This window comes from Dicentrarchus labrax, unplaced genomic scaffold (genome assembly GCF_905237075.1).
Source record: "Dicentrarchus labrax unplaced genomic scaffold, dlabrax2021, whole genome shotgun sequence".
Classification (NCBI taxonomy): domain Eukaryota; kingdom Metazoa; phylum Chordata; class Actinopteri; family Moronidae; genus Dicentrarchus; species Dicentrarchus labrax.
The window spans coordinates 30,089,826-30,115,226 of NW_026136719.1; the positions used below are offsets into that span (position 1 = coordinate 30,089,826).

The window sequence follows — 25,401 nt, forward strand, 5'->3', positions numbered from 1 at the left end:
ATGTTTGTGTTTGAGAGAGAAAGGGGGAGTGTGTGTAGTTGTGTGTGTTTGAAGCTTTCTTATCTAAAGGCAGAGGTGGGTCAGGGTCACGTCCAGTTCAGCCCTCTCTGTCTCTTCCTGCTCCTACACACTCACAGAGCTGATACAGCCCGTGCATCCACTGCCAGAAAGAGGATAAAGATGAGACACAGAGAGGGAAAAATGGTAAAATAATATTATTTCCATATATTATTTGGATATTTCCTCCAAAGTCCAGCAACAACTGTATGGACACGTGCATTTATGAAAACTCTCATGGCATATAATATGGCCTTCATAACTGATGGAATAACAATACAAAGCTCCCCACATAGCAGGCTGTCTTTACAAATGTGTTTGGAGATGTGACATGAGGATGAAACAGGTTTTGAAGGTTTCAGCTCCTCAGGCCAAGTGCTCCAAAGCCTGAGGGCTCAAACACTTGCGGTTTTCAACCTTTCACCCTCCCGATGGCTAGTGGATAGACCCTAAAGACACAAAGTCTCAGGTGCAGAGTAACAAAGAATTTTGCCTCACTGCACTGTGTCTTCGAGTTATTCATGTTTTTTTTTTTCATTTTTTGGTGAGTGAGCTCCCTGTCTGTTGTGCAGGTTTTTTTTACTGCTGTCAGAAAAGCTTAATACGATTTTATGATATAAAACTTTAACCTTCAGGGAGAAAGAGATGGGTTGGGGGGGGCTACTTCAACAAAGGCCATATATTTATTGGGCGACAGAAGTCATCAACTACCTTAATTGATCACAAAGTATGAGATGCCATCAGGATCTGTCAGACTCAGCTCAGCAGCTGACAGTGATTGATCGATCTGGCATTATGCATTTACTTCAGGAGAATTAATCACAGCGGCACTGGAAGGACTGATCTAATGGTGGAGGAAGGACACAACTGAGGCAAAATATATTTTTTCTCCAGCTGGGAATGTTGGAGGTGAAGTTACGTTGAGGTTTGATACCACCAGCTGGTCTAGTATTTTTAATGTTGATAATATCAACAAAGAGGAGCACAGGTCCACACCTTTGGCCCTTTGACCTTTTTCTAACATCCATTCATTTTGAAGTTGTGCAGACAGTGCAGTCCACTCAGGCAGAGGGTTAACAGAGTAAATCAAGAAAGGTCTGGAGGCCATTTTCAATTAGTTTTCATTGGACTGTTGGGACATTTAGTTTGTGTTGGACACACGTAGAGCAAATAAACCCCTTTCTGGGCGGGTGGCTACCTACTCCACTAACCAGTTTGGTCGGCAGTATCGTGTTTGACCACAGTCTTTCATAAGATGGGTGTACGTGTGAGAGAGAAACATAGATAAAGACTGAAAGAGGTGAGTTTGTTTTTATGGCTTTAAAGGAGTGGGTAAGTAAATACAGATAAGTAAATAAGTACTATTTTACATTGTGAAAGATGGGCGTAAACATGGGACTTGCACACACACACGCTCACACAGCAACATGCACAAGCACACGTGCACAATCAGATACACACCCTTTTACATTCCCTGCGCCACCGTGGGGAGTGTGTCCACGTGTGGGCGTATCTGGTATCTTAGACTATCCAATATGCAAGTGCTTGCTTGTGTACGAGCGTGTGTGTGCGTGAGATATTGGGTTTCTACATAACAGGTGGGACAGACTTTGCGTCATCTGTGATTGGGTCGAGTATCACGTTTTCTCCCTCAAGTCTGTCATTAACCCCCACCCCCACCACCACCACCACCACCCCAGCCCTCCCAGTTACATACTCCCAGAATGTAGTCAGATACAGAAGTCCTCACAGTGTTCTCATTCAGACCTGAAACCTCCCTGCTTTCTCTCTTTTATATAAAAAATATTAAATGTCCAAGATAGCCAATAAACTGTAGAATATATTTAAAAAAGCAATGTTGCATTATGATATCACATAACGACACATGGCCCATTTCTTCCATTCAGAATCAAATAACAAATTCCACAAAGGCTGGGTACCAACGCAAACCTCCATCATGTTACAGAAGCTGAAGCTGAGCTCATTCCTCTGAGCTGTAAACAACACAAATTGCCCATATGCTCATAAAACTGTGTGTTTCCATAATTTTTATTTCCTTTCTCTCATCATAATTCACCTCTTGATTATGTAAAAAGTCTCTTGCTTCTAAAATTTGATCATGTCTGCATAGAGTAAGCCGTCAAGGATTAAAGGCCTTATGTTAACATACTCTTTCTCAAATCTTTATTTTGCTGTTGCTGTCAACTTCAGCAATGTAAACCTAATTAGCACTGATTCAAGTGAGTCGCATTATACGAACAGAGGATGCTTCTTTATTTGTTAACAGTTTCCTTTATGTTTTCCTCCCTGTGTCTCTCCAGTCGTGGCTGAGGATGTACGGTTACCTCCCCCAGGCCAGCAGGCAGATGTCAACCATGCGATCGGCTCAGATCCTGTCCAATGCCGTCAGCGACATGCAGCGCTTCTACGGCCTGGAGGTCACTGGACAGATGGACCCTCAAACCATCAGGTCAGCATTTAGACTTAAACACACTCATAAAAGAGTGTTCACCAGCTCCATGAAATTCATTTTGGGCCCCAAAATTAAGTTAAATTGTTACTGTTTTGCATGTCCCTGAAATGTTTTGATATTGTTAATATGCTAATATTAGGTAGAATCGGGAAATATGGAGTTGTAACCAGGACATGATTTGCTGGTCAGTGGTATAAATGGGTAATGTCTCCACCTCCTCGTACTGCTGAGCACCTTCTCCTCAGTAGCTTGCCGCTCAGTAGTCTGGCTGCACTAGGCAGCTCACAGGTACGCTTTAAATTAAACAACAAAAAAGAACATAGACATCAAGACGAGAAAGTGGGGGTTTTAATGTCATTCTCCCCTTCATCTCTTCTCTTGGGTGCTCCTTCCTTTCAACACATATCACACATATCTCCTGCCTGCTCCTGACTCCTTTCAACTCTCTCAGTGCCATGAGGAGACCCCGCTGCGGTGTGCCTGACAAGTTTGGAGGCCAGATCAAAACCAACGTGCGGCGGAAACGCTACGCCCTCACCGGACATAAATGGAACAAGAGCCACCTCACTTACAGGTAACAAAAAAAAGATGTTCTGTTTGTAAAGAAAACCTGACACAAAGCCACAGTACATGCTCAATGTCTTACTTTGTTGGTAACACACGGATGCATTTTCTAAGTTGTTGCAGCAGTCCTCATTTTTCAGTGTAGGTGGCTACTGTAAATCAATATGTGTTCAAGTTGGGATTTGAATTAATTTAGCTTTAATGTTTTTCATTCATTTTGTTGCTTTTGAATCAACGAAGAAATTAGTTTTCCTTGAAACTCACACAAGCCTTTGTATGATTGTTTTTCCCTCTTCCCCTCTTCGCTCCCACAGTATCCAGAACTACACTCCCAAGATTGGAGAGTATAACTCATACGAAGCCATCCGGCGGGCGTTTAAAGTCTGGGAGGGAGTGACCCCGTTGACCTTTGATGAAATCCCATACCAGGAGATCAAATATGGACGCCGCAAGGAGCCCGACATCATGATCTTCTTTGCTTCGGGGTTCCATGGAGACAGCTCTCCTTTTGATGGGGAGGGAGGCTTCCTCGCTCATGCCTACTTCCCTGGACCTGGAATGGGTGGGGACACGCACTTTGACTCCGATGAACCATGGACCATAGGAAACCAGAACGTACAGGGTAAATGGTTGCTGTCAGTATAATTTGTTAGGCCGATTGTATTATGGATTTTAGGAACAGTTGTCATTTTCCTTAGCGACTACAGTAATTAGAAAGTATAAATAACAACAGGAAAAAAAAAACTAATCTCCACCAAACACCTTTCTAGGAGAGGTTTTTAGGAGGGAAAGTCTTGTGTGGCCTCAGGTGCTGCAGCCTGCTGTGTTTTGAAGCTTTTTCTTGAGGGCTCGGATGATGCAGGGGAGTCATTGCTTAATTTATAGGTAGAAATGGAGGATATAGGGATTATCACATCTGCGGTCGTTTCTGTGAGTGTTCAGCTGATGAGCAGTTTGCAGCACTATAGCCATGTCATGTTGCAATGGATCTATTTAATAGATCCCCATCGCTTTCCTCCACACCTAACTAGAGTTGGCATGGCTCAGCGAGCTACATCGCCTCTCATTTGTCAGGCTCTGCTGCTCCATTTACATCTGCAGAGGTTCAAAGGTGACACACACACAGTCTTTGCCCCCAACTGCACCTCCTCATAGTTCTCAAATTTACCCCCAATTATGTTGCTAAGAACATTTACTGACTAACACTAATCCACAAAGTCCTCCATGCGTAACCTTTACACTTTCCTTAAAATGGAACCTTAACCCAATTATAATTCTTAACACCAATGTATAGCACTAAACTAATCATATGCAGAAGTGAGGATTAAGCAAATATCTTCATTTTTAAGAATCTTAAGGAATTAAAGGAGTTCATCTCAGCGCTGTGAACCCATTAACCCTGCTGACTTCGACAGCGTGCGTCCCTGCCCTGTTATCTACATACACACAGCAGACACGGACAGCTCAACTTTGTGTGTGCATCTGTGTGATCAGCTGTGTGTGGGATGTGTCGCAGGACAGATCACAGGGATGCTGAAATGCCACAGTAAGTGGGAGTGTGGTCCACTCTGGGCGATAGACTGGTCCCTTTGTTGCGCCACGCTACTTACACAGCTTAAAAGCAAAGTACAAACAAATTACAATCTTGTCTGACATGAGTTAGACACATGTCCAATTAGTTGGACTTTTCACAGATGTTGTCTTCATTTAACTCATTTTTGCTGCCTTCCAATTGCACGGGTGCTTAAATGTGGCCCTTATCCTTTGAGAAATTTCAATTTGATGTTTCCTTTCAGCTGGCAAAACTCATGCAGCTTGACCCATCAATTGGCTGTTGAAGTATCTTTTTTCCTGTTATACTGTTTGCTTAATTCAGTTAATTGTTAAATTCAATTATCAACATTAACATTGTATGGCTCTAGCCCCTTATATAAAAATTTGCTGTATTTCTCTGTTTTATATCATTGCAAATTAAATATCTTTAGGTTTTACAGTGTTAGTCGCACAAAACAAGCAAATGTTAAAATGTAAAAATATCACGTTAGGTTCTAGTAAACATTTTGTAGACTATTGTATGGACCAATTTAAAGCTATTATACCGATATATTTCGTTACAATTTTGGCTGAAATAACTAATTGTGACCATTGTGTGTCACCAACAATATTTAATTGAATGGTTCCTTTTATAAATGCGACTTAGCGTTGGGGTACGAGGCAGCAGAGAGAGGGACGGAAGGTTTTACATTGTGTATCTTCAAATTGCCTACTACTAACCGAAGCAACCGTTAGTTGACATCTTTTTGGTACTGATGGAGAATAAGGATATTCCTCAAGAAGTGCCAATGTTCATATTAAGTAAAGGAGACTGAACCTTAATCTCACACGAAGCAGCAGAATTGTATAAAGAAGTGAGCCTCAGTTAAGTGTCCTGACACAGAACCAGCTCTGACCTCTGACCTCCTTTTGGATGGGGGTCAAACAAAAACAGACAGTAGCTAATGGATCAATAGTTACACATGAAAAAATGTATATGACGGTAAAAGCACAAATCCATGTCATCCATTCTTTGCAGTGAGGGTGTTTTCTTTTCACATTGGTGACCTCAGTTTCATTTGTCAGTGAAAAAAAATTCTATTGGCCCAAACACTTTTGGAGTAAACCTTGTGACGCACAATGTGATTAATCAGTCTTTTTTGGCACAGATGCTCAAACAAAAACAGATTTTACACTTTATCTGAACCACCCGCTGACATGCACACTCAAACACACCTTACACAGCTGAAACGCTGTAGGCCAGTAGTGGGAAAAGGTCAGAAGCTTTTGTGGTTCTTTGTGGTCAGATGAGACTAATGAGGGTGAGTCGCTGGCGAAAGGCAGAGCAAACTTGGAGAGTGCATTTTGGTTGTCAGGGTGCTGCTTTTGTGTGCCTGTTCTTCACTGTGAGCCCCCCTCGCTTCTGATGAACGAAGTGTGAGACATGGTGAACAAAGCTTCAAAGAGCTGAAAAAGGACTTGACTGACAAAATGTGTGTGTGTACAGGGTAGTCAGCATTAGCAATAACTGCATTGGCTGAACTTCTAACTTCGCCAAGACTTTTGAAGTTTACTCTTCCCTTTCTCTGTCGAACTGAATGGTTGTCACAGTTACCTCACAAAGGCCTCTTTATCTTCTCTCAGCGCTCTCTCTCTTTCTCTTTTTTCATCCTCAGCTTTCTCTAGCACACTACTTACCCTCTGCTATTTTCTCTCCTTGAGTGTTAGCTGCAGCTTAATATGCCATGAGGACATTCATGTGACTGAAATTACAGATAGTGTGTGTGTGTGTGTGGGGGGGGGGCGACTGTGTGTATCCTTGTGTGTGTTCTGCAATGAGGAAATGAGGAGATGCACAAGGACAGGCATCCGGAGCATCTCCCCTTCCTTTGCATGCACAGCAGTGACATCATCATGTCCCAATCCCCCAACGGCATGATGTCACTGGCACAAATGTGATCAGTCAGCATGGGCCATCGGGCCAGATGAAATGGCTCGCAAGTTCAGAGTTCACCGAGAGCAGGGCCGGGCAACAAAGAGGTATTGACTGAGGGGGGAAGTACCCTAACGTGTGCTGGCTTCACTACAGAGGCAAACTTATAGGAATATGTTGGTCGATTCTAAACAAGGTTTTCTTTGGTTTTACTTTTCTGAAAAGAAATCTGTAAGAAGTCTTTTGTGTAAGAGAGGAAGTTGATGCAGGGGTCAGTGTGTCACAGCCATGTTGCGGTCTTGTCAGTTTTTAATTGTCGTGGTGGCAGTGGACAACAGCATCGCTTGACTGGTCAGAAATGTATGCTGATTCCTATCAGCGATCATTAGCCTGCCTGTGTGTGATTTATCTGCCAGATCTGTGGAGATTTTTATTGACATCAGTACTGGAGGAAAACAATGAACAGCCATGTTATACTATTAATGTCTCTTATACGCACAGATTTATTCAGACTTTGTGTGGCTGGCAGCTTATGCAGTCCTTCTGTGTTTTTCATAAGGCACTAATGCAGGGGAACACGTGTATTCTCTCTTTCTCCTTCCGCACAAACTCAAACAAGCCCTTTAAGTGTAAAGAATTAAGTATACATTGTCCAACTTTCCTCCTTGCCCTAACTTGTCTCTTTGCTTTGTCGTATCCATTCAGGTAATGACCTCTTCCTGGTGGCAGTCCACGAGCTGGGCCATGCCCTGGGCTTAGAGCACTCCAACAACCCACTGGCCATCATGGCTCCCTTTTACCAATGGATGGAGACTGAGAACTTCCAGTTGCCTGAGGATGACAAGCGAGGCATCCAACAGATCTATGGTAGGGGTTTTTTGGTTAACTCTCCTGGTGTCCAGGATACTTACACTCTGTTAAATCATGAACACATGGGGATTTTTGTTTATTTAAAGTAAATTTAAAAGTTTTTCCCATTTTTCCAACAACAAAATGACCACTCTGTCAAACAAGACCATTTTCTTTTAATTTTTACCCTAACACCTATCACAAAGGGTCAAATTAATTTTTAACATGTCCTATTTCTGGTCATTAGGGATGCACGATGTGGATTTTTTTTCCAGCCGATACCTGATCATTACCTGCTACCCTTTGCTATTCCCAATAACATAACAAATAATTTTGCTTTGTGATTTAAAAATAAGTTTATAACTTGCAGTTGCAGAGTAAGAAAGGCTAAAATGTAGTGAGCAAAGCTGGATGGTTGAAAATTCCATATTATTGATCTCATCAAATCTAACTGACATCACTACTAAAAACAACTGACTCTTCAAATGTTCATTTATTTTTTGTATAAAGTACATCAAACAACTTCATAAACATCCTTTGGCTTTCATAGAACATACAGCCTATCAAATGTGTTACATAAGAATGCAACATAAATTATTATTATCAGCTTTAATTTAATTATCCGAATAATAATATACATTTTCCATTTTCAACTTACTATTTTTATCGTGCCTCCCTGCTTGTCATTTTGCACAACGTGGTGAAATCGGTTTAACCCTCACTGTTTGTTTCTCCTTGAAGGTCAACCAGACAGTGGTCCCACCCAGGCCTTGCCCACTGTGACACCCCGACGCCCGGAGCCCAGGCCACCTCAGACACCTCCTCGGCATCCTGATCGCCCCAGGACCACCGAAAGACCAGATCACTACGGACCCAATATCTGTGAAGGGAACTTTGACACGGTCGCCATGCTCCGAGGAGAGATGTTTGTTTTCAAGGTAAATGGTTTGAGGATCAGAATATAGGGACATTTTTAACTTAAGTCACAGCATGCTACCTTGTCATGAGCATAAAACATTAGACGAGATATGTTTACCTTCACAATGGTTTATTATATGTCCTTGCTTGGAAATTCAGCAGGCTTCCAGCAGAGGAGCTGTCCTGACAAGTTAACTGTGGCAATAAATTAGTTATCCCTTTCTGTAGAATCAGTTTGGGACAAATGGTGTGTGCGCGGCCAACAAGGGGTCTGTTTTCAATCAGCTCCTTGTGGATTGTAAACCAACGGGGCCAGTGTTTTTTATGAGACGGAACACTGTTTAAAGGGTGGGGTGTGGTCAGGTGTTTGCCTTAAAGAGCCTCTGGACCCACACAAAACATTCAATAAGGGCTGAAGCAGCAGTGAGCTATTTTACCATAAGCAGATATGTTGTAGAAAAGTGTCTGCCAGTACTGGTCATTTGGCTGTCAGCTGGGTTTTATTATTTACTTAATTTAAGGTCTTTTAATATTATGCATCTCAGCCCAGCCCTATGGTCATTTGTTATTATACATCTGCTAAGTGTTTTGCCTATCGTGGCGGTAATGGCTCCTTGTCAGCGTCGATGATGAAATAAATTTATGTGGTCATTCTCAAAGTTGGATTAACTGAAATTTCTCCAGACTCCATTTTTCCCTGTGTACTTACTCCTCTTAAGGATTTTGTCCAGTGACACTCTATACATAGTGCAGCTCTACAAAGATAAGTAATGATGTGTTTCAGTGGGAGAGGTCAGAGGAGGTGTCCAGTGTTGGCAGTGCTGTACACTGAAGAGGTTTTCAGATATCAGGCAGCGCTGTACTGTAAAAGAGCCTCAGCTTCGCTTCCAGAAATGCTGTCATGATGTCTGAAATTCTGACATTTAGCAGTGAACCGCAGCAGTAGGCATTCAAACAGCTGAAAATATCCAACACTATCAACCGCATCTTTAACTGGTAAACCTTTTGACATGCCTACGTCAAGAGGATGAAATATAAACCTGCTTGGAGCTGATGGACATGTTTGTGCATGGCTGATTATGACAACTGTTGTAACACATTTACTGGGTGGGCTTGAGTTATTGTTGTAGAGTAGAATATGACAGAGCCCTCTTTCTCCAATCACACAAAGATCCGTCTATGAATATCTCCTATCTTGAACTGTAAGTGTCCCTGACACTGACCAGTAGAGCACTAACTTGGCTTACAGCTGCCTGGACATGTGCTGCACATGGTCACACAGTTATATCTGTGTTCTTGGGTTTCATCCACAGTCATGAAACTAGCCATTAATCAGTGTCCAAAATTAACTTTTACCCTGCCACCCAGTGTTTTTTTAATCTAATATAAATGACCTGTAATTAATATGCGTTCAGTGATGGGTTCAGTTTTATGAATATAATGCGATTACGTACTGTGTGAAAAATTAAAACAACCAAGTGCCAAATAGTAAAATCCATAAATTGTGGCTAAATCAAAAGTTTCTCAGTGTGACCCTATAAACACGGCAGTGTTGGTCTGTCGGTCCACCATTTTGGTCCAGACTGAAATATATCCTAATAGATAAATGGTAAATTAACTGCACCTTTCCAGTCTTCCAACCAGCCAAAGCGCTATATAGTACATGTCACATTCACCCATTCACACACATTCATACACTGATGGCAGGTGCAAGGGTGCAAACTACTCATCAGAAAATAACTAACCATTCACACACACTCACACACTGATGACACAGCATCAGGAGAGATTTGGGTTCAATGTCTTGCCCAAAGACACTTTGAAATGCAGTGAGAGGAGCCGGGGATTGATGGATAGTGTACCAGCTGCTCTGGTGTGATGGTGTGACTGATCTAGGGCCATCATCAGGTCAACATTTCTCTAATATTTTAGTTTATTATCACATACCTGCAAAACTAATGACATTCCCATCAACATCAGCTATGCTTTGTATTTAGGACTAATTAGCAAATGTTAGCACGCTAACACTCTAAACTAAGATAGTGAATATGGTAAACATTCTACTTGCTAAACATCAGCATGTTAGCATTGTCATTGTGAGCATGCAGATGTTTGCATATAGTTCAAAGCACCAGTTTGCCTAAGTACAGCTCACATGGCCACTAGTGTAGACTGCTGGCTGTGTATCAGCACATGTACAGTAGCATTAAACTTTTTTTTAAACAAAGCATAGAGGAGAAGAACAAGACAAAGGCTGGAAATCCTGCATTTCTTGATAGTCCTGTGGACAGAAAGTATGTCAAAAATGACTGACAGGAGACACATCCTTCAGATATTATAGTCTCAGAATATTATCAGCATGCATTGACTGTTATTGATTTGTATGTTATATTGTGATTTAGGACTTGGCTTGGGATTGATTTCCGACCGTGCTGTTCATATTTAGATTGTCCTCATGTCAATTTGGAAGTGACGCCTCCACTCTTCAGAAATTGAAGTTATTATTCCTTTCTGCTATTACTCTGCCTAGGCAAAATTACTTACTTTATGCAGTGTACGAGTGGGAGTAATCTGTAGCAAATCAGTGCCACTCTCTTCTCCATAGAGACTTTTCCATTAACAAAAGAAAGGGGCTGTCATTCTGGAGGGAAATTTCTCCTTTCTTTTTATTCACTAGTAGTTCTTCACAGCAGAGGGCTGGGCATAAAATAAACCAGCAGAGCACACTGAGCTGCTTTCTATATTGAAACTCCCACACTGAGATCTGGCCCGTTCTGCTGAGGACTAATATGGTCAATTCACTCTTAATCTGGTCAACGCAAGGAGCTGTCAGACCACACGAATCGAAGAGCGCGCAGTGTGTTGTTTCTCTCAGCTCGGGCCAGCACATCTCCAGTCTATTTCATTCCATACCGTACCGCGCCGTCCTGTCTGCCAACGTGTCCTGCGCGAAGGACAAAACTAGGCGTGCTTGCCAGAAAGAAGCAGCACTGAGCATTTTACCGTTACATTATCCAGGACAAGCAGGGCTACTGACTCACCACTTATGAATGAGTCTGAGGGCTCCTGGTGTAAATCTCTCTGCTGGCATGTGTGCACAGCATATATACAGTAGATATGAATGTTCACAAGCTATAAGCGTCTGTCTGTGCTTGGATTTAAATGTGCTACTAGTGATTCCCCTTGTTTTGTGCTGCTGACCTGACAATGTAATCCAACAGTTCTTTATAAGAGTTATCTTGTAGCAGGCTGTGATCAGCAGAGAGGCTGTAATAAGGGGACGTGATAAAGCCACCAGAGCGGAGACTGACTATTATTAGCCTGCCGTGTTCCGCTATTGTTAGTTTATTGTACGTTCTGGTCTAGTTATCCTGCAGAGCTCAGTTTGCTTGACCTAATGACCAGGAAGCATTACGACAGTGCTATCTGACCTCAGTGGGACAAATAGTTCAAATCAGTTGACTAATGAGAGTGAATACTTTTCTCACAGTAGCTATCTGTGCATCCCTCCCATCCTGACTTCATATTCTTGTGCACAGGAATGTTTTGAAAAGGCAGAGGCAGGGATATACTTAGAATGAGATATGAAGACATATGTTTTGAACTTATTTGGGCATTGGTTTATTTTGGATTTATTTGTAGGCTGTGAGGCTCAGCCAGGAATTTAGAAAGACAGAGAAAGAGAGAAACTAGTGAGTTTTCAAGCTGTGTTTAACTGACGATAAGAAATGATACACTCAAACACACTTCTTAACTTTGTCTCCTCAGGGCCGTTGGTTTTGGCGGGTGCGTAAGAACAGGGTGCTGGATAACTACCCCATGCCCATCAGTCACTTCTGGAGGGGTCTGCCTGGAGACATAGATGCTGCTTATGAGAGACACGACGGCAGGTTCGTCTTCTTTAAAGGTAAGCAGCAAACACTCACACACACACACACACACACACACACACACACACACAGCACACACTGACGGATGCATGCTGCTCAACACAAAACTCCCAAAATATAACTAAATATGAAGTAAATTGCCATATGCTTAAAGACATGCTTGTGGGTTTGCAACACAAATTAAAACACACCTCACAACTCTTCTCCGGTACAGAAAATGTTTTTGGCTACCAGTCTGATGGAGGCAAGATAGCTGAACATATTCAGTGCATAAAGAATAATGTACTAGAGGAGTGTTGTGCAGTGTCTTTTGATTTACTTTGTATTGAAGCTCAAACTGGTCTGTACCATTCTCAAAGAAACTGTGACTTTTGCAACCCAAAACAAGCTTCGCATTGCCCCAGACGGACCAATTGTGACACCAAAATAAAACAATCCAGGTGACTTGGAAAGAAGTCCATCATCTGAAGCAGCCACCTTGCACCTTGCAGCCTAAAGAGGAAGGTGAAATGGTTTGATAGATTGTGTATCATTTATCACGCATTACAGTAACCTCTATAAACAGATATCTGCATATGAATGCAGAATCTGTAGGCAAGGGACAAGATTTTGGCATTTGAAGCGTATTGGTTTGTGTAGTCCGAGTAGTATTGACCAAGCAGTCTGTTTGGAGAGCTAAAGGAATCTCGCATTCATATGCACATAATATGTGTTTTCTGTTGTGTGCTGAAATGTGTCTTTCTCGTCATTCTTGTGTATCAAGTTGCTTATCGGACTGCAGAGGAAGTCTTGGCCCAGTTATCCGTTTTTCCGGATATTCACTGGCTACACTGGAAGCCCTGAAACATTGCCCGTTGCCCCCAGAGGATAAATTCTTGTCAGACAATAGCCGATTCTGAGATTTGTCATTAATGTAAAGAACAAGAGCAGAGAATTAAGGAGCCCTAAGTGGTCAGTACCGGTATTTGTTATCTTTCATCCTCTAGGTTAGGAAAGTATTGACTCACATTTAACTTAAACAGAAACCTGCATTTATCATGTTTTTGGATGATATAAAACACATATAAACCAAAATAACTACATTTCTTATGCAATTGTATTAAATACTTCTAAATTATATAAGTTATAATTAAATTATTTCATGACAGTTTGGCTTGTAAGGGTGAATAGGAGAAGGTTTCATATAAGTGGTCGCTCCTTTTGGAAGATCATCAAACCGCGTGATGTACACACACTTCTTTATCCACGCCCCTTTTCTCCTGTGAGCAAACAGCAATCTCTCCACTCTGTCTCCTTTAGGGAATGAACACACCATCTACGTTTCTGGTTATTGTTGCTGTAAAAACTGGCCTGAATAATCTTGTCCTGTCACTTAGAGCATGACAGTAGCAACAACAGCCTTTGAGAATATGCTTAGTTTTGAAATGCCATACAGCATGCAGGAAAGTAACACGCAAACTTCGTGTCACAGCACTGACAAACATCACCAGTGTTTGGATTCAATTTCCGGTGAGGCAGGCCTGTTTACTCTGCCAGGCCAAAATACAATCATAGCTGGATTCACTGGATCCTGTGGTATAGCACAAGATCCAGGTTTTATAATAAGGCACTCTGTCTTACATATGCAGCAGCTCTTTAAGGTAAATATATTATTTTGTTTTCGTCTTTAAAGATAAGATATTACAATTTTTATGAGCACATGGAACATAAGTATGCTCTCCTACATACAAAAACCATCCACCATCTGGTTTCTTCTTTACAACCAATCCATGTCTTAATGCTTTCATATTTTAACAGTAAAACAGATTCTGGGACTTTCTTCATCTTCTTTAGATAATGTCGAAGATATACTTTACACACGCCCAACTCCTTCAGAAAGCAGCGCTACATAATGTATTCTACATGCAGGGTATAAATCTCTTTTAGCGCAGGTCATTATTTATACTGTGAGTCACTGAGAGCAGCTTGTCTTTTATAACGGTGGATAAAGTTGTTGAATGAAAAAGAAAGAGCTCAGGCTTCAGTGCAGCCTGACTCTGGGAGCTACAGGCTTTGGGGCAGCTGTTGATGATGAGGAGGGTGATGTCATCGGCAAGCCTCTCAGTGTGACACTTGGCCGCGAGCCATTAGCTAAGAAAGAACAAGAGAAAGGAAGAGGAAGGAGAGAAAAAAGGGAAGGAAGGAAGGACTGGCAGACCTGAGAGCACAAGAGAAGGAGAGACAAACACAGCATGGGGATGCGTGGGGTATCAGATTGACCAATCAGATTTCTGTCAGCACGAAGGCAGCAGTCCCTTCACAATCTGCGATTGTGTAGTGTACACTTCACATTGAATCAGCAGTAATAGCAGCAGACAACGAGACCCACAACTATCTACGTTACCCTATGGGAGCAGTTATTATGGTCACTCCCTGCTGTGCTGAGCTTAGCATTTCTTTGTGTTGAGTGACAGGGCCAAACAGAATTATCTCAGCAAGCGTCAATAAAAATGAATAATTATATATAAATGAAAACACAGGCAGCGTAGTGTATGGTACAAGACTTAATTTTGCTGTAAATGTACAGTACATAACAGGGAGGATAACAGGCATTTTGGACATATTGGACTAATATCAAATACTTGAAATACTTGAATGGTTTAATCCAGACCTAGAAAGTACAGGAACATCAAAGACTTTAACAAATTCTTAGTAGAGTAACATGCATAATTGTATTCATCCATTTCTCTTACACAGCTGTTGTATTACCCAGAGGTTTCACAGCTGTTTTTATCCAAACAAGTCCAACTGTAATAGAAACCACACCGTTTATCCCTTAAGAAAAACAGCAGTTACACAGCAGGAAGAAATCAAATCTTTAGGTCACTGAAGCGCTCTGGTGTAGTTATGGAAAGTCATGGAATAAGTCATGGGATTTTACATCAGGGCTGTGCACCGCAGGAACCCTGGGAAGCATTGCGTCAACCACTTGTTCTCTCCAGATGCTGAGTGTAGAGCTTTCATTTTAAACGAGGAGCAAGGGGCCGGAGGTGGATGGATGGGTGGGTGTGGGTGAAAGAGGGAGGGAAAAGCGGATTGAAGCCAAGAGGAGAGATGTAATGGTGCCAGGAGGAACGGAGTCCCCCTGCCTGACACAGTGAAAACAATAAAACCTTCCCTTCAGCGAGAAATCTGCTATAGCCTGACATGAGACAAGCCGCTCCTAATGGATAATTACGAGCAAAACCCAAATTCCTTAGTCAATGATGTCGCACTCGCTTCTGCTGTGTTTTGATTGCTTGCCAACAAATTATTATTGCGTTCACATAATTCACAAGTGCATGTAAATGCTGGTTTGGTTTCTCGGATTGTTCTCTTTTTATACCTCATTCAGTTTCACTTATTTGACATATTCTGTGCCAGCAAATTAAATGTGTGTGCACAAGCAGAGTGTCTATGCGTACATCTGTTCTTGTGGACGTGTATAAGTGCACGAGACATACAGTATGATTGGGTCTGTGTTGTTAACATTTTAATTAAGTCCATGAGGGTTTTGAGTGAGAGTGGATAGGGAATGTACGCACCATAAAGGGTCATTAAGCAGTTTTTTTCTCCTCTCCTCTCCTCAGGAAACAGATTCTGGCTTTTCAGGGAGGCTAACCTGGAGCAGGGCTATCCATTGGAGCTGGTTGATTACGGTCGAGATATTCCCTACGACAGAATAGACACAGCCATCTGGTGGGAGCCATCCGGCTACACTTACATCTTTCAAGGAGACTGGTAAAGTAGCTTGCAACCGTTCAGCATCACATAAAACCCCTCTAATTACCAAGTATACTAGTATATCATACAGTCCCTCAGGAAGTTGCAATGTTGCGATCGCAACAGTTCACACAAATTCTACCAGTCATATATATGAGCCTGTTAAAGTTAGCATGTAACTCGAAGCACCACTGTGCCTAAGTACAGCCTCACAAATCAGCTAGTGAGGCTTAGTCTTGGTATAGCACGTATGGTTTATGGAATGGTAACCACAGGTACAGCAGTAGACACAGTTTTTTTTAAGTTATTTTTTTGGCCTTTTATTGCCTTTATTTGATAGTTATAGCAGAAGACAGACAGGAAAGGGGGTAGAGGGAGAGGATGACACGCAGCAAAGGGCCGCAGGTCGGATTCGAACCCTGGGCCGCTGCAGCAAGGACTCAGCCTCGGTACATGGGGCATCAGCTCTACCCACTGAGCTACACAGTTTGGTGTCTATCTTTCCTCAACCCTGCATAGACAAACACAGCTAAGTCTACTACAGTAGTAACAAATTGGATTGATTTTGTAATTGATTTCTGATTTTAGCTTCAAAGAGAGGCAGAAAATAAGTGGACATACTGAAATCAATACAGTATGAAGGTTTTATGTCTGTCCACTTGGAGTTTTTTTTTGCTTTTATTTCCATGTGTATGGATTGAGATCACATGAATAATTCCAGTATAGCCCTGTAAGTTTTAAGTTATGCAAGAATATAGCAGCAGCTGTATTTGTACAGCTCTTTGTTAACAAAGTTAGAAAGTTCTGCGAACAATACAAACATACTGAACACTCTTCGCACTGCAGTAGAACCAAAATAACACAAGCTTATGCAAGAGTAACACATTTATGAAAATACTCATAGAAAAATAATTTCACTGTAGGTCTGAAAATGTAATAAGCCCTCACCAAGCACAGTATGACGGACTCGCCTCAGGTTTTCTAGTGATTTGACGCTCAGAACAGATGTGAATGTTCTGTGGAAACGCTATTGTTTTATACACACCATGCAGGTCCACCATGTTCTGTCCTGTGTAAGAAGTCTGCTCTTTTCTTGTTTAGACAGCTGATAAACAGTAACAACCATCTTCTCCGTGGCTGTCCGCAGGTACTGGCGCTTCAACGAGCAGTCGCGCTTGGCTGACAGAGGCTACCCCAAACCAATCAGCATCTGGGGATCGTCAGTGCCTTCGACTCCCAAGGGGGCCTTCCTCAGCGATGATGGGGGTGAGCTGTGCGTGTGTGTTTGTGTGGGTGAAAGAGCGCAAGGAGGGGCTGGGACAGACACGCCTGGAACAAAGAATCAGGGTGTGGCCATGCAATCATCAGGAGAGAGGGGGGATGGCGTATGTTGTCTGTTGGAAAGTGAATTTGAGCCTACATGTGAGGGGCTTTTTGCTTTGCTGGGCTCAGTTAGAGTGAAAATAGATAGGAGTGATAGGGAGTAGACATTTTTCCATTTATACAACACATTATTTTAGATCAATAAACAATTTTGAATAAAATGTTGAAAGTAATAGTTTGACATTTTGGTAAATACGCTTATTCGCTTTTTTGCACAGGGTTTGTTGAGAATATTGATAGCTGTCTCTCTGTCTCTCATCTTTATGCTGAGCTAAGCTAACCAGCAGCTGGCTCTCAATCTCCTCATCTACCTCTTGGCAACACGGCATAGAAGCGTATTTCCCAAAATGTCAAACTATTCCTTTAAATTGTTATGTCGACTAACATCTTCCGCTCTCCTTTCCTTCTCCAGCTTACACCTTCTTCTACAAGGGCTCCAAGTACTGGAAGTTTGACAACCACCGCATGAAGAGTGAACCCGGCTACCCTAAGTCCATTCTGAGGGACTTCATGGGCTGCAGCGTGGACCTGGACCCAGACAGAGACACGGACACAGACTCGGGACGCAAATTCCCTGACGTGAACCGCCCACCGTTCAACCCGGACGTGGGCCGTGACGGCGACAAGGGCAAAGACCGGGATGGAACGGATCGCGGCGGGACGGACAAAGACGCGGGCAAAGGGACGGACAACGACAAAGACAAAGACGAAGACTACCGCGAGGGCCGCGAGGAAGACACTAACGAGGTGGATGTGGTGCTGAAGGTGGACGACAGCGAGGAACGGACCATGAACATCCTGATGGTGACCATCCCACTGGTCCTGGTGCTGTGCATCCTGGGATTGATCTACGCCATCATCAACACGCTGCAGAGCAAAGGGGCGCCGCGGCTGCTGGTGCACTGCAAGCGCTCGCTGCAGGACTGGGTCTGACCTTTGACATTAGGGGACACTGAACTTTGAACTTAAATTGGACCTTAGACCCCGCCCTCCTCTAATCCAGCCCTCTTCCCAGTGATCCATCCGTCTCAAGTCTCTGTGCTCAGTGGCTCTTGCAAGTCGTAGTACATGTGGTAGTAGATCCAATACTGTACTGATACATACACACACACACACTAGCAGCAAGCATAAATTATGTCTTACATATACACCCCCACCCCCCAACACACACCACCCTAACCTCCTCCTGTCTCCCATGGTGCTCTACAATGCGTTGACTGTAGTCTATTTATATGAGAGAAGTTTGCACATTGTTTTTTTCCTTCTTGTTTTTGTTTCGGTTCATTTTGAGTGACTTTTTGATGTTTGTTTTTTTCTAAACCAGGAAGGCCCCTTCATTCTCTCTCCCGCCTCTGCACCGCCCTCCTCCTTCCCCTAATGTCAGTCAGGGCTTTTTTCCCTCGCTGATAACTTGACATCTGCTTATGCTATCACAGTTGCCGTTAAAAAAAAGAAATGCATAGGGTTACAAAAGATTTGTAGACGGACCACTATGCTTCAAGTAGGGTTCAGTAGTGTTCCCTCCTCCTCGCGTCGTCTTGCTCCATCTCTTCTCCTTTCTCTACAGTGCAATATGTCATGGGGTGTGAGGTGAGTTAGAGAGAAACAGGGTTTGGTCCAAACAGACATTTCACTGTAGTTTACATTAAGAGGTATTTTGTGGGCCTTCAGCCCAGATATCATCCTCCCTTTGACTGCTCCTCGTTGTGATTAGGCTGCGGTTATAACTCTGAAGGAGTTCAGTTTGTTAGTTATACAGGCACTGTGTTGGTTTTAAAGGATAATTCCACTTTATTACAACTTAGATCTTATTTTTAATGGTCATTTTAATAGTAGTAATAATATTGTACTCATCAAATTAATTGCTGAGGTCTGGTAATGTGGTGATGTTGCTAAAAATATGTGAATCATACAGGCTTAAAACAAAGCACCAGGTTGGCCAAACGTCTTTGGAAAAAATGAAAACAGACAGTAGGCACACTGTCTGTTGTAAACCAGTTTACAGACCAGCTTGCTGGTTCTACTTTGGCCCACCGTATACTACTTGTGAGTGATTACTTACATTCTGGGTGTGCTCACGTTTGGTTTACCCCTAGATAAGATAATCTGTCTAACATGGCCGTCTGTTTAAAGGAATGGTTTGACATTTTGATAAATACACTTTTGTGGACAGTTAAGATGACAAGATCTCATGTGTATATGCTAAATATGAAGCTACAGCCAGCAGGCAACTAGTATTTTATTATTTATTTTTATTTTAGCATAAAGACTGGAAGAAGGGGCCCTATCAGCACCTCTAAACTTTATTGACATGTTACACCTTCTTTGTGTAAGCTGTGTAAAATTAGTACAAATTCAGGTGGAAATGGGCTTTGGACAGGGTAGCTCTTCCCCCTACTTCAAGCCTTGAAGCTAACAGGCCGCTGTGTCTAGCTTCATATTGTACAGACATGAGAGCAGTATCTTCACAAAATGTTGAATTATTCCTTTAAAACGTGGTGGGGTGTCTAACTGAACGTGTTTTTTGCCATGTCTGGCTTTGTTGTCACCATTTTGCCATCTTCCCCGATATTAACAATCAGTTTTAATGAGTACAGTGTTATCCAACAGATAGGTATGAAAATAAGACACAAGTTGTAATAAATAGTAATTCATCCTTTTAATTTCACATTAAATTCAGACTACTACTGCCCTGTTTTCCTTCTGTATCTTGTGCTCACAGAGTTGGGCCTACCTTCTTTCTTTTCCTTATTTGGAAACCATTTAAAGAGCTCTTTGGCTGAAAGGCTAAACAGACTTTAAAGGGGACCTCTTCCCTTAACTTTCATTTATGTGGCTAATTCTCAGAGAGCCTCCCTTCTGTCAACAATAAGACCTTTTCTTTGTGCTACAGAGGAGACAGACTAATGGTTAATTTAAAAAGTCAGCTCACTGTGAAATAACACCAGAGAGGGAGCATTTAATGCATCTGTGTGTGTGTGTGTGTGTGTGTGTGTGTGTGTGTGTGTGTGTGTGCGTGTGTGTGACATAAAACAAGGTAGAAACAAAGCAAAGGCACGGCCTTTAACTTCAGAACAGGATGTAACACCACAAATGCAACACAGCACTGGCACGGTGTAGCTAATGTACCATGCAGCTTATAATGGACTTTTTACTGCAAGGGTTTTGTGGAAGGACGCTTTTAGAAACTTCATTGATGACCCGGGGTCTATCAGTCAAATCTGTAAATATAGTGTAGCTGTAAGCACCAGGGTGGGCTCGGGCCGTGCGGGCTCATGTGAACACAGACTAATCCTCTTCATTAAAAAACAGCAGGTGTGTGCAAATGCTGTTAGCCCCTGCGACCCCTAAATTAAACCCTGAACTCTCAGAAGCAAAAACACTCTCCACTCCCTTTTCATCTTGTAAGAACAAAGGTTGGTTGAAGGGGCTGTGGGCACAGAAAAATGACCGTCTTAACTACTTATTATAACAATATTAAAGAACCATACAAGGGGTTTTGTACATTTTACCTATTTAAGTAAAAATCAGAGGCAACCATTTTTAAATTATGCATACAAACGTAATAAAGTTACGTTTGTATGTATTTTCCCTACTGTTCCTGACTGCCATTGGTATCCATTTCATTTTATAGAGAGAATGAAAATAATCTGGCAGACAATTGGAATGCAAATGAATGCAACTTTGGCCAAACTTAAAGGTGATGTAAGTGAAATAAGCATTTTGGCTAACTTCCCTACTTCTTGCAGTTAAACAGTTCCCTTCCTCCTCCCCACTTTACCACACTGAAATTCTGCTGCCTGTCTTTTAGGACCGCCTCTTTGTAGAGCTCTGTCTCCTGATTGGATAAAGCGGGAACGGGATACTAGAAGATGTATTCTCTGTTTACTGCAGTATGGAAGGACTGGGAGGCAAATGTTACTGACTGAACACTATATTAGTGATGGCTGCTGGAATGTAGAGCTATTTAACAAAGAAAATATCGCTCACAGTACAACATGATTACGCAACTCAAGCAAGTTTGTTTAAATCTGCTTACAGATTTTTGTATTGTTTATAAATTAATGTAAATTAATGGAAACAAATAGCTGCCATGGAAACATAAATTGACAAAAACAAAAAAAAATAGTGTGATTTGCAAAACGTTGTACTACGTTATAGTATAGGGGGCTAAAATGTGCAAAACCGGTGGTATCCTTTAAAATCATATTTCTTTCTTAAAAGAAGAGAAACACTATTCATCTAAGTCATAGATCATTTCAAGGTGACATTACCTTTAAGCCTGTAAAATTAGAAGCCGTGTTTCAAGATGTTCAACAAGTGTAGCAGTAATGGAAAATAATAAAAATACAAGAGTCTACAAACCAGGGCTAAAATGGGAGCGAGTGTAGGAGTGGACAACTTTCAAGTGCGACTTCAAATATGAATAGGAGGAAGGCCTATCTGAGGTCGCATTTAAGAAGTAAGCTGCCAATCTGACCAGAGGGGGCTCAGTTCACCTGGCTCGGGTTACACAGATGTGGACGGGGAGGGTGAAGAGAGACTGAATTTCCTGCAGCTGAGACAAGGAAAGGGGGGAAGGGGGAGGGAGGCTGACCTCGTCTCCCTGAGCTTGCAAAGTTTAGATCTCAGGAATAAGGAGGGGTGGGAAGACTGAGGGGGGGGGACTGTGATGGCTCTGTTCCACTGGCAGCAGCTCATGTGACCTATATTCTCCTGCTAGCTCAACAACATTGTTAGCCAAAGAGGAAACCTTAGCTTACAGTAAGTGACAGTCCCTTTTTAGGACTGTAAGTGCTTTGCTGGTAGTTGTGTATGTACCAGAGGTGGGACCAAGTCAAGTCTTTGCCCTCAAGTCCTAAGTCAAGACTGACGGGTCCCAAGTCAAGTCCAAAGTCCTAAACTTTGAGTTTCGAGTTCTAAACAAGTCATAACGCGCTCTTCACCAAATGGAATGCCATTTTACAACAGAATGAACAAAACAAAATCATCTTTGGTATCATCTTTTTCCGATTGTCTCTCAGTAACGTCTTCATCGTTCCCTCTTGATTGGATGCTGTTGGATTGGTTCAAACAAAGTGGATCTGGGGAGTTACGTGTCGACTCGCTTCCTTACCTTGACGAAATGAACAGAAATTCACTGATTCCTGACACACTTTAAATAACATACAAGTGCAGGTGAAGTCACAAGTCACTGTTGTCCAAGTCTTTTTTGATTTGAAGTTGAGTCTAAAGTGTTCAAACTCATTACTTGAGTCTGACTCGAGTCTACACCTCTGGTATTTACCTCATGACTTGTTTTAAAGCCCTGCATATTAATTCTAGTTGTGCCTCACAAGTGGTAGCAGTATTGGTACATCCGTCTCTTGTGGCAGTCAGACGGTATGTTGACAGACAGCGCAGATACACAACCCTACTGCTGTTAGGCCTCCAGCGCGAGAGGTGAAGACAGGTTGAGGTGAGACACCTACCCAGACAGAGTCAACAGGACACCTGTACTGAAAGGAAGAAAAGGAAGAGCATTATCAGCCGTCACCAGAAGTCTGGAGATTGATCTGTGGCCAGTCGATAGAGGTTGCCGGGAAACGGTGTCCTGTGTCCATCGCTCACCTCCTCATCATCAGGGTTGGCGGTGGGGGAGGTGGGGGGAGGTTGGCGGACACAGCTAATCAGCGTTAAAAGCAACCCCAACCCCCTCTCCTCTCCTGTCCTGCTCTTCCATCGCTTCCTACCGGCACATCAACGGGTACTTAGACAGCGTAGCGTCTGGACATGCTCAGAAAATGCAGACTCATTGCTCTAGACACAACGTTGTGCACAGAGTTCTTCCTTATCAACACTTCTCTTCTCCTCTGCAACCCCCACACAGAGAGCCCGGAGGGAGTTAACCACTTCAAAGCTCAAATAACCACTTCAAAGTAAAAAAAAGTGGAGCGTACCTGAGTTTGCTTTACTTGAAATCACAGTTTGGGTGATTCAGCAGTTTGGGAGATTCTCTGTGAGGTGACACTGAAGGGAGATTGAATTTAGTGCAGTTCATTGTCTCTGGGCACAAAGCAGAGGAGAAGGAGTGAAAGGTTAGAAAAGAAATCTGTCGACGCTGATTGATGCATGTGTGTGTGTGTGTGTGTGTGTGTGTGTGTGTGTGTGTGTGTGTGTCGAGGTGTTCAGTTAATCAGCTCCACTCTCCATAAGCAAGGCCTGTTTTCTGACTGTAAATCTCCCACATTCCCTCCATGCCCTCCCCTCCGCATACTCAGCCCAGCCCTCGAAGCCCGAGGGGATCATAATAACAACAATGGCCTTCTCTCTCTCTCTCACACACTCTCTTTCTCCTCCCCCCCCTCTATTTTCTCTCTCCCTAATACGCACACACACAAACACATTATTGTCTTCCCTAACCTCACCTTCCTCCTCCCCCTCTTAGGAAACTAGTCCAGGCCAAGGTCCACAGCAGAGCCTGTTTTTAGATCCACCTCCTTGTTCAGCAACATTTAACACTGTTGGAAGGATTCACAAAAAAAACACTTCACCTGTCAGGCTTTGAGTTGGGTGAATGCAGACTTGGCAGCAGGATGTCACATTCAGATTTAAAGATGCAAAGGCAGAGGTTCTTTTATGTTAATGCCTTGTTCGTTCTGAAGTGCAGGGCCTTGATGCAAAGTTTCGGTAAGGTTAGGACATCGCTGAGCTTGTCTGAGCTTTCATCTCTCTCAGGATGTGTTTCTGTAAACACTGCATGTTAAGCGTTCCTTGCTCAGCCCTGCTGTTTTGGCTCTGAGCGTGGGCTTTGTACCGTTCTTTTTTGTCTTTTATTTTAATGAACATCTCCACAATCATTCATGAGGCAGGTATTTTTCTAGCTGTGTGTGTGTGTCCTCCACTCTGTGCACTTTTTGTGTTCCAGCTTTCTCCCTGTGCATCCCTGCACTTCTTAAAAAGCCAGAAGCTTCAAGAAGTCATTGCATCAGCCGCGTGCAAAGTCCGAACTCTACCGGGAAGAACCGGATCAATAAATAACGGGCTGAAACGATCAAAGAAAAGGAAAAGAAAGGATCTGTCCGACGTGACGTACAGTGAGACTGTTCTGTGACAGTTTGACGTGGGTCAACTTTGTGGCTCGATTGCAGATGATTGCGGGTTGTCCAGTTTTCTCTTTTTCCCCCAGAGTGCATCTCACCTTGCTCACTGAGCCCATCCACTCTGAAACACACTTCAAATCACCACTTGACTAACTCAACTACTCAGCGCGAGGATGAAGCAGAAAAGATGGCTGACAGCAAATGACTTTCAGCATTTGTGTCGCAGCCTCGGCAGAGTGCGGCGGATCGGCTCTCACTGTGCTTCAGACGGGCATCGAAACTGTTGAGCAGCCCGCTTAAGAAAACTGTTTTCATCCGCTAACTGCAGCTACAGTAGAGGGTAGATTTTGTTGGATTCAGTCAATCCTATACTGACCATCAATAGTGGAACTTGGCATCTCACACTTGAACTTCTCTCTTCGTTACTACCTGAGTAATGGTTCATAATTTGTCTTATTTTGTGCATTTTTTTCTCTCTCCAAACTTGATATGACATTTTTTGTTAATAACATTCCAATTAGTTTTGTTTGATTGGTTGTTAGTGTTTTGTTTTTGTTTTTCTGTAGAAAATGTAAGATTTTATACATTTGTGTTGTTGTGTGTTCACCTCTAGTTGAGTGTGTTAACAAGCCATGCTGGACATGTACACATTAAAAATTGCTCTGAAAATATTTAAAGTTGTGTTTCTTTATGCAGCAACCGGTGAAGTACAATGCTCTCTGAACTGTCAGTTATGCAAGCCATATACACACAGAGTGCACACACCCTCTACTCTCTTCCTGCAGTGAGGTCACTGTCCATAGGGCCTTGCTTCCTGTCTCACACGGGACAGGCAGCAGAGTGGCTTTATGGGCTATGGGAGGTGGGGAGAGAGGGGTCTGGCTGATTGCCAGGAAGCCACATGAGCAGGGAGGAAGTTAGCAAGCAGCTTGTAGAGCCTGTAAGAAACTGACCACGCAATGGTGTCATCACACTGAG

General features: G+C 42.7%; 1 protein-coding gene across 1 annotated transcript in view; it reads left to right on the forward strand.

Annotated features, from left to right (window-relative positions):
* mmp15b (matrix metallopeptidase 15b) overlaps positions 1–25,094 on the forward strand; it is a 30,918-nt gene extending 5,824 nt beyond the window's left edge. The window contains exons 2-10 of the mRNA XM_051379312.1: positions 2,379–2,527; positions 2,982–3,104; positions 3,409–3,716; positions 7,266–7,427; positions 8,151–8,347; positions 12,096–12,234; positions 15,826–15,976; positions 17,106–17,224; positions 17,754–25,094. Coding sequence (XP_051235272.1) covers positions 2,379–2,527; positions 2,982–3,104; positions 3,409–3,716; positions 7,266–7,427; positions 8,151–8,347; positions 12,096–12,234; positions 15,826–15,976; positions 17,106–17,224; positions 17,754–18,274 — 1,869 coding nt within the window. The 3' untranslated portion in view covers positions 18,275–25,094. The remainder of the gene's footprint in view (positions 1–2,378; positions 2,528–2,981; positions 3,105–3,408; positions 3,717–7,265; positions 7,428–8,150; positions 8,348–12,095; positions 12,235–15,825; positions 15,977–17,105; positions 17,225–17,753) is intronic.
* The last annotated feature ends 307 nt before the right edge of the window (positions 25,095–25,401 follow it).